This window comes from Atractosteus spatula, chromosome 4 (genome assembly GCF_055471065.1).
Source record: "Atractosteus spatula isolate fAtrSpa1 chromosome 4, fAtrSpa1.hap1, whole genome shotgun sequence".
Classification (NCBI taxonomy): Eukaryota; Metazoa; Chordata; class Actinopteri; order Semionotiformes; family Lepisosteidae; genus Atractosteus; species Atractosteus spatula.
Window position 1 is genome coordinate 17760555 of NC_142709.1, and position 13409 is coordinate 17773963.

At 37.5% G+C, this 13409-nt stretch overlaps 1 protein-coding gene across 14 annotated transcripts in view; it reads right to left on the reverse strand.

Annotated features, from left to right (window-relative positions):
• mycbp2 (MYC binding protein 2) overlaps window positions 1–10560 on the reverse strand; it is a 100158-nt gene extending 89598 nt beyond the window's left edge. For all 14 annotated transcript variants that reach the window (XM_088912510.1, XM_088912516.1, XM_088912513.1 and 11 more), the window contains exons 1-2: window positions 9890–10560; window positions 2003–2078 (exon numbers count right to left, since the gene is read on the reverse strand). In XM_088912510.1, the coding sequence (XP_088768636.1) occupies window positions 2003–2078; window positions 9890–10158 (345 nt within the window). In that variant the 5' untranslated portion in view covers window positions 10159–10560. The remainder of the gene's footprint in view (window positions 1–2002; window positions 2079–9889) is intronic.
• Between the last annotated feature and the right edge of the window lie 2849 nt (window positions 10561–13409).

Consider the following 13409-nt stretch of genomic DNA (forward strand, 5'->3'; position numbering starts at 1 on the left):
GGATTTAGATCTTTCAACCGGTTAGTGCAGTACATTTCTTTGAGCCCAGGAATGACCCCGTTTGCTCTTCGCTGGATAGAGTTCAGAGCAGAAATTATTTTTGTATTGTGGTGACCAAAACTAAACAAGGTTTTAAATGGGGAGTTACGAGTGTACAACTTAAAACATAATATCCCTTAATATAAATAATACACTTTCAACTATATATCCTAATGCTGATTCCTCATATTCAAGAACTACAAAGGTTGACAGACACCTACGTCTTTTACATAAGTAGCTTATTCAATCTTATTCTTATTTTTGTACTTGTAGTTTACATTTTTGGTACCTGCATGTAATGTTTTGCACTACTGTCTACCAAGTACTGAATTTTATTCAATATCTTTTTGAATTTCCATTGCAGTTCAAAAGGTATTTTGAGCATTTGCCAATATTCATATAAGGCCCATACTCATTCAGTACATGTTATTCCCTTTTCATCCTCTACAATTATTCACTGTATGCTTTATGTACTTTGTCTTTACTGTACATTCACAGTTACAGTAGTGGAAAAGGTTTGCTAGCTACAGCTTCCATTCGAGTGTTGACAATCACTCCTCGGTCTGGTGTGTTATTGCCTCTCCCACTTTTCACTTCTCCCTGGAATCCTAATGACTACATTAACTGTTCACTTATATGGTCTACATTACCACTGGTTTTTACACATTGGTTTTACACAGTGTTCCACTGTTTGCGTTCACATGACGACGCTTTAATCCTGCCTTTGGCAAATTCCATTTCCCGATTTAAAACACAAAACATCTGCTTATTACAAAGCAGGGCGAGCTGGTTATCACTTCACCATTACAGTGAGAGCTCCCTCTCTGTCTCAAGCACAGTCCACAGGTTATGCTGATCTAATTCCAGAGCCTGTTTAAATTGTTTCAATCTTCCATTTTAGTTTACATATACAGTGTATATGGTTTTACCTGCCTTATTCTATTCAACAGAACAGAGATTTCCATAGCATATAACCACAACTCCATTATTTAAACTAATTCTGCTTAAAAACGTGCTGCTATGTCCAATGGACAATAAACAAATATAGCTAAAGTTGGAAGCAGGGAAGATGCAATTGCTGCTAATTGTCTTTTGAAGAGAGGTATGTCACTGCAAAATAAACACTGAATAACTGCAACACTGATTATAGGTTACCTATCAAACCGGACTGCAGCCCTCCAGGACCAGGAGGAAGCATTATGTAATGCCCCTGTTCCTTAGGTGTGTGGTCCTTAGGGTGCGTGGTATTTTAAACTGCTGGTCCTGCAGAATGTGATTTAGTTTATGTCTCATTCTTTGAAGTTAAATTGCTAATTCACCCCTCAGCACCTCACACTATTGCATTAAATTGTTTTAAAAATATGAGCTTCTTACTGAAGAGGTTCAGTTACATTTCTGTCCAGTATCAAACAGCGACATTTAGCATTGTAGAGCCAGAATGATGTTTTTATTACCAAAACACAAAAATTTAACACTTTCTTTAAAAAGGGGGCACAATTTCAACCTGTTCTGTAAAACATACTGCATTTAAACTAACCAAACTCATAATAATGTTTTGTATCTTATTCAGTATTAATCTGTAAATACTAACTTTCATTCTTGATTTTTGAGGAACATTTTTTTTTAATTAAACTATATCAGAACTCTTATGGTTGTTGCAAAGCTTTTTGGATGGCACCTGTCTTTAACACTTGATTCAAACACTAAAAAGACCAGACTTTAATAAAATAAAATAAAATTAGACCAGAGCAAAACCGCAGTATAAATGTTTCGCAGACAAATGTCTTTCAGTTTGCCTTACCTTTATTAAAGGCAAATTTGTAGTTTATCTGCGATTTACATATTAAGTTGAGAAATGTCATATACTGCAATATTTCCTTAACTACTGGCATACCCTTTAATTTATGTTTTGATATTTTAATACATTACCAACAGAGACAAGCTTCATAAACACTTGACTTACCTTTGTTCTTGATTTAACTTTTGATTTGGCCTTCTGTTTTCTTTTCAGCTTCTTCTTGCTTAGTGCTTTCTTGCCCCTGATGTAATAGAAGAAAACACTGTTAAAGCCTCCACCTTTCACAAAAATATGTTATATTAATACATAAAAGGACATAACATATGACAAGCCAATCTTAAATGCAAACATCAGACAGCTGTCCTGGAAAACACCTGGATTTCTGAACATCAGAATGTATATAAAACTAGTAATTCTGTAACAAAAATAAAACTGAAAGGAAAAAACGACACATTATTGTTACAATGCCGAAGTCGCCTTTGAAGCCTAATGGGTCAGCATCACGGAGAGCTGCAGCTGCATAGCAATACACCTCGCACACCAGCTGGCACTGGTTGATTAAATACAGGCCTTATGCCACCAAGGCAAGTCTTCAAAAACATTCACACCACGGAATGCCTTTCAGAACCCAAACTGCAGTAACATCTGTCTTTAGTAAAAGAATGACTTTCAGACGGATGTTTGATGAAGTTCTAAGAATTTCTCAAATGTTGCTGTGCATCTCCTAACAAAATAAAATGCCTACTTTTTTTTTTACACTCAATTTTTATAGTCTCAAAAACCTAGAGCTCAGAGAGCACCGCAATATGGTGAAAATGAACCTGGTACCCTTTAATTGACAGAATTAGATGTGATCTCAAATTAAGAAAATTGATTTCTCAGTGCTTTCTTTCCTTATGTCTTAGAAGCCAATGAAATACTGTAACAGGTATAACAGAAGAAAAAATCCCTACGTCATTTAATTGAATAGCACAAAAGAAGGAAGATTTTTTTTGTATAACTTTGCACTGAAAGTTAAATGGGTTTAGGGGAATGTCCCTGACTCACAGACTGAAGAAACAGAAATGTTTTAGTCTTGTGCCCTTGTAGTCTTCTCTATTCGTGATACAAGAATCAAAGGCAGTGATAAAGTTAATTTGTTGGATTTCGTCAAAAATAACAGTGAATCAGAGGGCACAATTTGTATTGGAAGTGAAAGTTTAAAACTGAGAAGAGAAACCACTTTATCCTAAGAGTTGTAGGAGGATGGAACAAGCCAACTTGCCTTGGTGATGAAGGTGACAGTCTGGCTTATTAAAAAAAAATGATAGAAAAGCTTGATCAATCACCTACTAACAACCAAATGGGCTAGAGAGGCTAAATGAGCCTCTCTATGTAATGTTCATTATTAACAAGTATGTAATTACTGATAGGCACTGTCATAGCTGAGTAAATTAACTCAAACCCATTGTCGTAGATCTCATATATTTAAGGGACCGTTTCAGTTTGTAAACAGGAGCATGTATTTAATAACATTTCAATATAAAGCCACTTCACCACAAGATTATGTGCCTCAGAACCACTTGATGGTGTTGCACAACACTGTAAAAATATACCGCATGCTGCTTCTCCTGCAAGAACCATGGCTCACTGGACAGTCGCACTCTATTTTCCAGTGCTCTGGATTTGGTTTTGCTTTACAAAACCTTTGAGATTAACAATGCCAAAACTATTTAAAACAGGACTACAAGTGAATTACTGAATGGCCTTAAAAATTCAAACAGTCTTCTACTATAATAAGCAAATTAAGGATCAGAAACATCAGGAAAAAGAAATCATGAGAAGTGCTTGATAAGTCATACACAATGAAGAGCAAAGCAAGCGACAGGCAGGCAATGATTTCAACAAAGACTGAATCAATTCTGAATTACAAGGTTTCCTTGAAAATAAAAAGCTTCAAAAGCTTGCCACAATTTCAAATTTGCCCACATAAATAGATCTCTTTACTGTGGAAGCCCATCTTCGCATGAGATGTGGAACAACCAAAGCCCTGTGCACTCATAAGACATGTCCCTTCAACAGACAGGCACTGACTGGAGATTTCAACCAAAGGCATCCCAAACAAATCTTGATCCTTGATACAAGACTAATGCTAAAAAAACAAATAGACACACCATCTAGAAATATCGAGGTTTTCGTGTGGTATGTCAAAGTAATTCCTCCTTCTAGCATAACCACTTAGACAAGGCCATAGAAGTGAACAGCAGTAGAGGGCAATCCATTTTACAGACAGTCAAATGTGATTAAAATATCCCATTCTGCATCTTTGGAATGATGACACTGGAAAACGGGCTGCGGTGAGGTATGTGTTGACAATCATAAATCCCGTCCACTGCAACAGTCACAACTAATTCAGGAATGGGGCTTTTTTGGCGATGGTTTTACACGTTAGGTAAAATAAATGCCCATTTTGAAGTACTACAGGGTAATACTAAAACACTCAAGGTTTACATCATGAAGGATTCCAGAACTGGCCTAGCTAGACTACAAAATGAGTCAGGTCTGAGTCATGTCCTGTTTAGAGGTATAGGGGAGTATGGCTTTTTCTGTTTTAAAAAAAAGAGAATGCGTTCCTTAATTCCTTTTTTTTAATTTTGCACAATTACGTAAATAAATGCATCTAAAGAGGAAGTCAGCTTTCTGCTGTAACAGAATATACTGTCCTCTGAAGATTACAAAATTAACATCGTATGAGGTTTAGCCCTCAGTTAATTAAACAATGTGATCACTAATTATAACACAATACACTCAGAAATGCACTGCCTGCTAACTGAATACAAATACATAAATGGAAAGATTTCATTATTTCTCTTATGTGAAACTGAATACTACATTACAGGAACGTCCTTGAAAGGGTACAATGGATCAACAAAAAATGCGTTACTGTCCATTAAAGAAATTGCTAACCTAAAAATGAAACAAAATCATCATGCATTCAGTGCCGCGTTACACTGTTAATCCTCCACTAGAAAAATATAAAAGATTAGCACAACAGGCACAAATCAGTTCAGCCTCTACACGGTGGGCTGTGCTACCAGAACCTATTACAAAACAACTCAACAGCCCTAAACCAAGTCTTAGTTCACAATATGTAGAACACAACTTAATACGCTGTAACTATCAAACATCTCAGGGGTCTGGTTTTGGTGAAATATTTAAATTCCTGTGGTAATTTTAACTAGATAAGGGTTTCTTTAAGTAAGCTGTTCCATTTACAATATTTGGACGGCATAATTACAGTCCATGGTAGGTTAAAGGGTGTTCCACGAAGCCTGTATACTGGCATAATAAAATCTGAAGCATCCTAAAAATAGCATAACCAATGCAGAAACACGTTTTATAGCCATGACTAAATAATGCATCCTAAAAGCTGACGTGTAAACCTTTTGATCATCTTCACTAATTTCTGAGCCATATAAAACTGGCCCTGGGGTTAGTACGTGTTTGTGTTTATGCGTTTGTCTTGAGATGGACTGTCGCCCCATTCTGGGTGTATCCCATCTTGAACCCACTGCTTGCCAAGATATGCTCCAGCTCCCCTGTGACCCTGAATTTGCTGAAGAAGTCAGAAAATGATGGATGGTACCTTTTTATGCGTCAGTGTTAAGACAGTCAAATATCACAGGTTATTAAGAAGGCTATTTGTTTGATCTCTTTAAAGCACTGCCTGTTTGAGTTCTATCAACAAAGGTTTTTGTTGTGGCTCTGCTAGTTATGCTGTACTTCTGCTTCTAAAGGTATTACAGTATATCATGCCATTAGGAAAACAGTGTGATATTATAAGCAAATGTCAACGTATTCAGAATTGGCATGTTCCATGACCACTCCGGTTCCCTTGTATTTCCTCTGTAACTGTAATAAGACATTTTAAGTACTGTAGAGCTGTTTAGCCACTCCCAATTCATGCAATAATAACACCCTCTCTCACTTTCAACCACAATCACATCCAATGGCTTCACATCTTCAGTGGCATCCGGACCATCAATCACAGTGTCCAAATGATAAGAGTCAGAACTCACTGTTTGCTGGATTTAGTTTACAAAGATTTTGAAAACGTGGTTTTAAATGAAGGCAGTTTTTATGATGATAACATTTTCTCCGATTTCTCAGAAATGTGTCTTACATCAAAGCAGCTGTTTTACACTAAAAAACGTACAAAAACATAAACAGTACAAACGGTAATTTACATAACACAAATCTACTCACATTCATTTCACACCACTCCTAGAGGTATCCACACCCTAGTACTCCTCCCACAATTACACCAGGCCCATATAATTGCACATAACCCCTTCATTTTCACAAATAGCCACTGCTTGTACTTCCCCATAAGCCAATAATCATTTATTGTGAACTCATCATGATTGAGCAGTTTGACTGAATATGGATAAATAATTCCTATTAAATGTCAATCCGAAGGCATGAGTTGATATTCTTCATGCAGAACATGAGGAATCAGGGGAGATGACAGTCTCAAAATACTCATCATATAGTCAGTCTGAAAACTCAGCTTAAGCTGCCCCCCTATCTTAGAACACATCCTCTAGAGCCTTTTGTTGCACAGAAAGTGTTATACCAGCCGGTTATTCCATACTGCATGACACCTGGTATCACAGAACTGAAAAACATGGACAGAATCTGACTAATAGCACCAAAAACATGTAACCTGTGAAAAATGTAGATTTACTTTTGTACTTCATTACAAATAAATGTAACGTGTTCCTTCAAAGACCGCAAAGAATACCCAGGCTTTAGAGACGCACCTATTTTTAACAAAAAAAAAGTGCAAAGTAAGAGCTCTTAATCCTTAGAATACTCAGTTCTCCAGAGTGGTAGTCATTCTCTCTCTTAATTTAGAGTAACTCAATAAAGTGGAAAAAGATATGCTTTAGGTCTGTTGTGTTGACATGTCTGTATCCTTATTTTCAATAATAACGTACTGTTCTCAGCCTTAATTCAAACGCAGTTTAAATGTGTATTTCCACCAGAGATGTGCAGAGACCTTTTGGTGGGCAGTGGATCAAAAGGGGACAGGGGGCCCTTTCCGGGGCAGGATCTGTTACAGACTATCCTGGACACTAATCAGTGCCCGCTTGTATTTCTGTTTTTTTAATTTCACAGGAACTTTGGATGTGACTTCAGAGGCATTATAATATTCACAACCCTGGCAAAAAAAAAATGGTTGTCCATAACTGCTGATTATGTTTGATTAACGGACAAGATATTACTCAATTTTCTTAAGGAAATCTCAAGTCTAGCTAGTGAAGTAGCCATGAAGACAATAACCTGGCAAGTTCGTTGGTTTGCAAACTTAGAATAGGTGTGTGGAAATAGTCTTTCTTAAACAGAAAGTTCTCAATCAGACACCCTTGGCGTGTTACTTGTGTACCATCCTTCTGAAAAATCTGTGTCTCTTCTCACCGTTCAAAAATGGTGATCACGCCCTCCACAGGTGTAGTAGCCCACGTTGCTTACCGCTTTTTACAACGAACAGGAGGTGGGCACATGTGCTCGGAAGAGATCAACTAGGTCCAACTTGTTTTTTTTTTCTAACGGGAGATCCGTACTAGATACGGAAGCAGAATCATCAAGTGGCAGGAAAATAAATAAATTGGTTGGACTTTTTCTACAAGCAAAAAAAGGGCACTTGGGCCAATGAGGGCAAAGGGGCAGAGGCTTGAGTCACTGTAGCCCCCCTGCTCTGCACGTCGCCGATTTCCACTTGAGTGAATGGGGAGGTCTCCAACACAGATCACAAGCATAGCATAACCCCTTATTAACAGGGCGAGCTCTCCCTATGATGTAGACAAATATGTTAAATTCATAAGAATTTAAAAGTGGTTCAAAACAACTGGAGGCCATTTAGCCCATCTAACATCTAGACAAAATGCCAGCTTATCAGCTTCAAAAACATGGCTGGGTAGCTTGTATCAAACTCTCACAACCCAAATGCTTCTGGAAATTCAAAAGAATCTTCCAGATCATTTGATTAATGTTTGGCTTTCATTTATAACACACATGCAGCGGGGCATTAACACTGCGTTCTGGTGTATTTTTATAAAGATTTATGGTTTCAACACGTTTTGAAAATACTGTGAATAAGAGACTAATCCGAACTGTTTCACTATAAACCCTTTCTTCACGTAATATTCTGCTAATGCTCCAAAAAAAATAAACCTTTAAAAGTACCAAAAGGAATTAAGCCAACCAAGAAGAAAGTTAAGTAACACTTTCAAAATACAGAAGTATAAATGTTTAAGTACAAACAAAATGTACTTAAAAGAGTGTATTTAAATGTCATTATACTAAATATAGCAATTATCATCAGACTGGGAGTTAATAGTCTTAGACCACGTGATATTCCTTTTAAATTAAACTTGTCCTAATTGATCTCACACTTCAATCCTGATTATTTCTATTATAATAAGTAATATCTGCCATGCAAAAGACGTCATCAGGCCAGACAGAGTAGCGACAGCAAAACACAATACTCAAAAAAGAACTATAACTTTTTAACCTCGTGTTTACATCATGCGACCAATAAACTGAATCCTCAAGAGTGCGTTTAAATTGGCGACATGCAATAATAAATGATACCAACGAGCGTTGAAAAGGAACATGATGTAATTCCATTAAATTTCATTACCCTCATCCCTATAAGAATTGGTTAAGGGTAAGGTAGTTACTCATCCTTAGACACATTGGGCAAGATATCCACGAACGGCCAAATCAATAGAACACTTATGTAATGCACAATGATCAAGTGCAAATTTAATACACTGACAGGGCTTTTCAAAATAAAAACTCCTCATTCGTATGGTTTTCCAAAGGCGGTAGGGGTTTTATGAACAGATTCCACCTCATGCCAAAAACAGGCTTCTGAAAAGAAACCACTTGCCTTGCGCAGTTCTGTTTAGCAACACATTACACTGGGGGTATAGCTATGCAATATTAAGAGGGAAAAAAAACGGAAAAAAGCTCCACCCAAATACATGTTCTGCATTTGGCTGAAAATAAGGTGCAATTATATTACGATATACTCAGTGTTTGTCGTTATGCTTAAACGGTCCCTGGAATGTAATTCATAAGGGGGAAAAAAACTGTTTTATACAGGAAAGAGGGGGGGTTTAGAGCACTATTGAGGGTATGCTGTCATAAGCATCGTTTTGCACGTGATGATGTAGGAGTCATCTTGCGTACCGATTATAACAAGAGCAATCGATTTTCTCTTTCCTTTCACTAAACCCTGGTCCAGAGGAACACAACGGTATAAGGTGTGCTGGAAAGGCGATCTAACCTATTGGTAACGACGAGGATATGAATATACCGTAGCTTTCTCTTTCCATGGGACGGGGACTTTACATTCCCATTTGCCATTTGAAAAAAAAAAGGCCTCGTTTCATTTAATAGTAATAGAAACTGAAAGCTTCAAGCATTTCAAGGGGGTTGAACTAGAGCCTCCTGAATATTTTTTGTAGTCTGCGCCGGATTCGTACGCTAAAATACCACCGTGCGTTTTGAAAGAGACACAGCCGTTTTTAAAGCCCCGGTTTAGTTGCACTTAGGTTTCCATTACATTAACAAATTCCAACATTGTAACCATTCTCTCCTGTCCCCGCATGGCTCCGTCATCGAAAACTGCTCTCATGAAAGCAATGTGCGGGGCAGGGCTGGGAACTCCGGCCCCATGATGTTGGGCCCACACGACTCAAACCGCGGGCACCTCGTCAAGACCGTCACAACCCGGAAGATGCTAATTACAACTGACAATTACACAGCACCGGCCCAACACTTGTCATTTTGTAAAAGAGCTAATCACATTTTACATAACCACGCACCTAAAACAGTGCAATACCGTGCAAAATAATACATTAAAAAAAACCAAGAGTAAAAAAAAAAAATGCATGCACAGTCAAAGCTAAGTAAATGTGAATTTAGCTGCACCCGAAAGGAGAGGTAGTCTAACCGCACACGAACGTATCCGACGATATATGTTCCAACATCAGAACTTACCTCCCCGGGTTTATCCCCTGCTCTTTGTCACTGATCGCTGCGGTGTAAATCCGCCGGTATCTTTCCGCCAAAGCTCTCCCCGAGAGCAGTAATTGGTACCGGCTCCGACAATCTGACGGGGTCCCGGGACCGGGACACGAACCCATACTTGATCCAATCCCAGAAAAATCCGATCCGACTCCAGAACTGACCCCGACACCCAACCCCACGGGAGGAGTAGAGGAAGACAGCAGCCCACAGGCACCCGCTGCCGCAGCAGCACACATCATCCTATTTTGTAATAATTCATATATATTACCACGAAATCATTTATAAATAATTATTTCCCTCTGTCAACAAAAGCACAGTACATCTAGCGGATAAATCCTTTGAACACAGCGACAAAAAATTCATTACATCCACAAGCTCCAATTTGAACAGCATAAAATGTATATACACTCCCTGGTGCAAATGCGAAATACCCTTCCTTTTTAGTACGGTAATTCATTCATTGCCTCCGGGTTTTCAACATTTCAAGCCATATTGTCCTGTTGGGTCGGATGACAATTCCTATTACTTTTTAATTGCGTGCTATATCGTCCTTTGTTTTCGTTTGCTCCTTGTGTTTTTCTTGACCCCGTACAGACTGCACCCTCAGTGCTGCCATCTTTGCTTCATCGTCCTTTCCTGCCTGCTGTCAGGCATGCTGGGATAGGTTTCTGTCCAGATCAACGTAGTAAAGGGTGTCGTTATTTCTAAGGGAGGCTGTCGATTTGCTGAGAGCCTGGAGCACAGATGTTTTTCTTTAAACATGGAGTTTCTTGAAAATTAGAGAAAAAAAAACACAAAACTGACAGATTACAACTGCTTACCGGAAAAGTCATTACAACAGAAAAACGTTAGGTGATTAATATAATATGTCCCGGCATTATCTCGCACTTGAAACCTTCAGTTAAACTGCCTCCACCCCTCTCGCTGGAAGTAGTGGTAACACCAGTACTATGGAAACCACAATCATTTTTAATCATCAGCGAAATTTATCTTTAATTCTGCTGTTCTTGTAATGAAAATTATGCAATACAAAAGTTGTATCATTTTTTTCTTATACTGCTGTGTGTGAAGTTCAAGTACCTTGAGGTCCACATTTAAGAAAATAATTTAAAAGCCTATAGATATTTTTTTTCCCTTATGCAAATTAAAAAAGCCAGGTGCTGATGAATCTTTACCCCCAGAGAATACAAACACTACTCTGTGTTTTATCTCTGTTGTGACCCAACCTCATTAAGTACGGTATTAATAATATTAAGGTCTCCGAAGAAGATATCCCGTCTAAATTGTCAGTTCATGGCGGAGAGCTTTTCAGAGAGAACTAGTTGAATGTTGCCCAGATTGTGACCTGATCTTCAGGTTAGAACATAATGCAAATTTAGCACAACAGTATTTAAATGACCCCGAGTCAATATCAGGTAGAAACCCGAGAATACGCTGCATCGGGTTCAATAACATTAAAATACAAAGGAAGAGGTAATGTGTTGAATTTGCCAGTAGGGTCAATGTTGAAATGTTGCATCAGACTGGTTTATTAATTTTCTCAGGGCCAATTCAACGATCAAGTTGTGAAATGGTTATGGATTTAGCAGTATTAATCATATAATTTATTTGCTTCTTAGTTAAATCTTCCCTCATCTCATCATCTTCTGGATGAGAAGATTGCTTTACTTTTATATACTGACAAATTAAATTACAACATATCACTGTGTAACATAAACGCTGTTGTGTTTTTAAATGTGTACGTGTAACCAATATCGAGAGGTAAGAGTTCACGCGATATCAGCTCACAGTAAAATAAAACGTCAGTAGGCCTCCTAGACTACTTGCTATTATATATATAATAAAAGGCTGGTAATGTTTTCACTGTATCGCAAAACTCGATGCCGTATTTTGATACGCATCTTTTTCGACAATTTACAAGAACATACATTGTAGTTACCAAAATACAGTAGTCGTTACTTCAGATGTCAATACAGTATGTCTGCAATACACAACTGTAGTCAAGCACGATATGTGCATAGCCTAATTATATTTACCTCTTTAAATCGAGTGAATATTAATTATACACAGCTGTTTAAAAAGTTGATTTATTCTTTAATCTTAACCGCTGCAGTAAGTACGTCTTCAGAATGTGTGGAAATGCCAAGTACTGTATTTTGGAAAGTCACCTTTTGGAAGAAATTGACTAGTTAGAAAAATAACAGCAAAACAGTTCTTATCTGATCTCTGAATGAAAAATGTCCACATCTTTATGGTACAGACACCTCCTTTTTCGCTCAGATAACGTATAGTCGTATTTATAAAACGTAAACTTTAAACTAGTAACAGAAACAAACATTAATTTTCGTTAACATAGTTAAAACTTCACCAGGACAAGCAGACTTATTCTTTTCAGCGCTTTTACTTCTTTATGCAGAAAGACACCTTGAAAATTCCTAACTGAACCTTAAGTCGTTTTGATCTAACACTTGTTCAACTTAATTGGTATGTGGTGAGGAACAAATTACTTTAAAAATTACTAAATAACTAGCTTGTTTTTTTCTCATCTAAAATGTCAAAGTTGTTATACAGTAACTAGTGGGGAATTTGAGTAAATTGTGCTTATAATATACATATATTGCAACAACTGATGCAAAATATGTCCTCACTATGGGGTTGTTTGTCCTTTCACTGATGCATTTTTTTATTTTGAGGAATTTGTAGGTAGTGCTGGTGCTTCACAGCTCAGGATCCCGGGTTCAAAGTTTACATGTTCTCCTTTTAAAAGTTACTCCAGGTGGTCCAGTTTCATCCCACAGTCCAAAAGACAGGCTTTCGAGGTAAATAACCCCACCCCCCATGATAATTCATGTGAAATGTGTATGTGTGTGTCCTGTGATGGTGTTATGTCGCATCCAAAGTGTAGTCCTGTACTGTGCTGTGTGCCAACTACATTAGGCTCCAGCTCAACATGATCTAAGGGTAACGATGAATGGAGAAATTTCCCTATGCTTTGCATAACTAAATGTACTGTACTGTATATACTGGGTATAATGTTATTTTATAAATTCCTTTTGGAAATCTTACCCTCTGTTGCTGTTATCTGCATTTACATGAAAAGTATCAGACTAGAGCTGGACATCCATTCAATGCATTTTCCTTGTTTGGTTACATCTTATAAATTAAATTATTCTTAAAACAATGCCAGACCTCCATATTGTCTATTGTATAATGTATAAACAAATATGTATAGATATCCACGCATACATTTGGAAATGTTAATATGGCAGATTTGTGTTTTCCCATTGTTTTACCATGCTTGTACCATACATTTACTTTGTCATAGTTTCTTGCATGTCAGGATTTACTTACTGTACTTTTCTGCCTTACCTTGGTTTGAGCACAACTGGAACATAAGAATATGAGAAAGGCTTTATAAAAATGAGAGTCCCAGCCGGCTGTTAGTAGCTACAGGTAACTGATCAGAGGATCAAAGTATTGGCTTCAACAA